Below are 1,519 nucleotides of genomic sequence, written 5' to 3' on the forward strand. Positions count from 1 at the left end.
TGTGTGTGTGTGTGTGTGTGTAGGTGTGTGTGTGTGTGTGCTACTGGAATAATTCCTTTAGGATGTTACTTAGACTACCTCGTCACTGTAGTGCTACGGTATGTTCGTAAACAATTATACCATCGTTCACTGAATTCATACGATTGTCTGTTCTGAGCTTTCACAAGAGCATGGTTGCTAGTCATACTGTACACGTTTTCACTATTTGTACAAATGTACTCCGCTATTCTGTACTTAATATTTCATGTACTTTACTTGCATTTATTTTTTTATTTTATATGGACAATGTTTGACGTAAAAGTGAATGAATGAATGAATATTAGTCCTATATATGTAAACAAATGCATAATTTTTTTTAAACAGTGCCCAAATAGAAACTTGTAACAATCGTATCAAGCAAAGCCTATCAACAAAAAGTTTCTTTATTTCAGTTGTATAAAAAAGGTGTTTCTGGCGGCATTCGAACCTGCAACCTCTCACTACTTCTTATCGAGTCTATTCACGAGTTCATACTCTGTGGAGATTTCGATTTAGTTTTAACTCGATATTACGATCCTCGTGTATAGTGGGGAAAGGATTGGTAGGAACAGGGCCACCACTTGAACGCTCCTTTCTTGACCTCTTGTTATCAAGGCGAGTATCATATCCATTAGACCACCGAGACATTGGATACAGGCGAAGATCTAACCCCCAGGTACTTTAACACAACTTTGACTGAAATGATCTCAATAAAGCTTGTACAAAAAGTTCCTTTATTTTAGTTGTATGAAAAAAAGTGTTTCTGGCGGCATTCGAACCTGCAACCTTTCACCTCTTCTTATCGAGTCTATTCACGAGTTCATACTCTGTGGAGATGTCGATTTAGTTTTAACTCGACATTACGATCCTCGTGTATAGTGGTGAAAGGATTGGTAGGAACTTGTATGTAGGTCGCAGCTGGGAAATCATAATATATTATATATATATATATATATATATATATATATATATTACATTATATATACATATATATATTATGATCGAGAGAGTGCTCAAACATAGGAACAAATGATGTTATGAACGCGCACAGCTCTCTACAGGTATATTAATTATAATTCCGATGTGTAGTATTTTTATATAGATTTTTTAAAACATTTTACGACAAACAATTTATCTTTGAAATAATAATGTATACCTAAAGGGCACGACATATTGGTTGCTGGTATGTCGCAGCATTCCCAGCTGACATTTGGATCCACAGTGTAGCACCATGGACATCTAGCCTCATCTGGGTTCCGACACAAATTATGACGACCAATTCCCTGATCATTATCTTCAGCAATAGAATGTGGATGTGGAGACTGTTCTGTCCATTCTTGACACAATCTGCTGTTCTCTGTGACCATTACTAAACCTCGGTAATCCTCTGCTTGCGCCATGTGACTGCATTCAACTACATTGATGAAGAAAAAAACTAAATAGATGTTCATGTAGTTGATAAACAACTTATATATATATATATCATATATATACATATCCA

At 35.6% G+C, this 1,519-nt stretch overlaps 1 protein-coding gene across 1 annotated transcript in view; it reads right to left on the reverse strand.

Moving 5' to 3' along the window:
* LOC117113327 overlaps window positions 1-1,250 on the reverse strand; it is a 5,850-nt gene extending 4,600 nt beyond the window's left edge. The window contains exon 1 of the mRNA XM_033256632.1: window positions 1,175-1,250. Coding sequence (XP_033112523.1) covers window positions 1,175-1,190 — 16 coding nt within the window. The 5' untranslated portion in view covers window positions 1,191-1,250. The remainder of the gene's footprint in view (window positions 1-1,174) is intronic.
* Window positions 1,251-1,519: the final 269 nt, after the last annotated feature.

The sequence above is a fragment of the Anneissia japonica genome, unplaced genomic scaffold (assembly GCF_011630105.1).
Source record: "Anneissia japonica isolate Jap-2015-1 unplaced genomic scaffold, ASM1163010v1 scaffold287589_len272378_cov178, whole genome shotgun sequence".
Lineage (NCBI taxonomy): Eukaryota > Metazoa > Echinodermata > Crinoidea > Comatulida > Comatulidae > Anneissia > Anneissia japonica.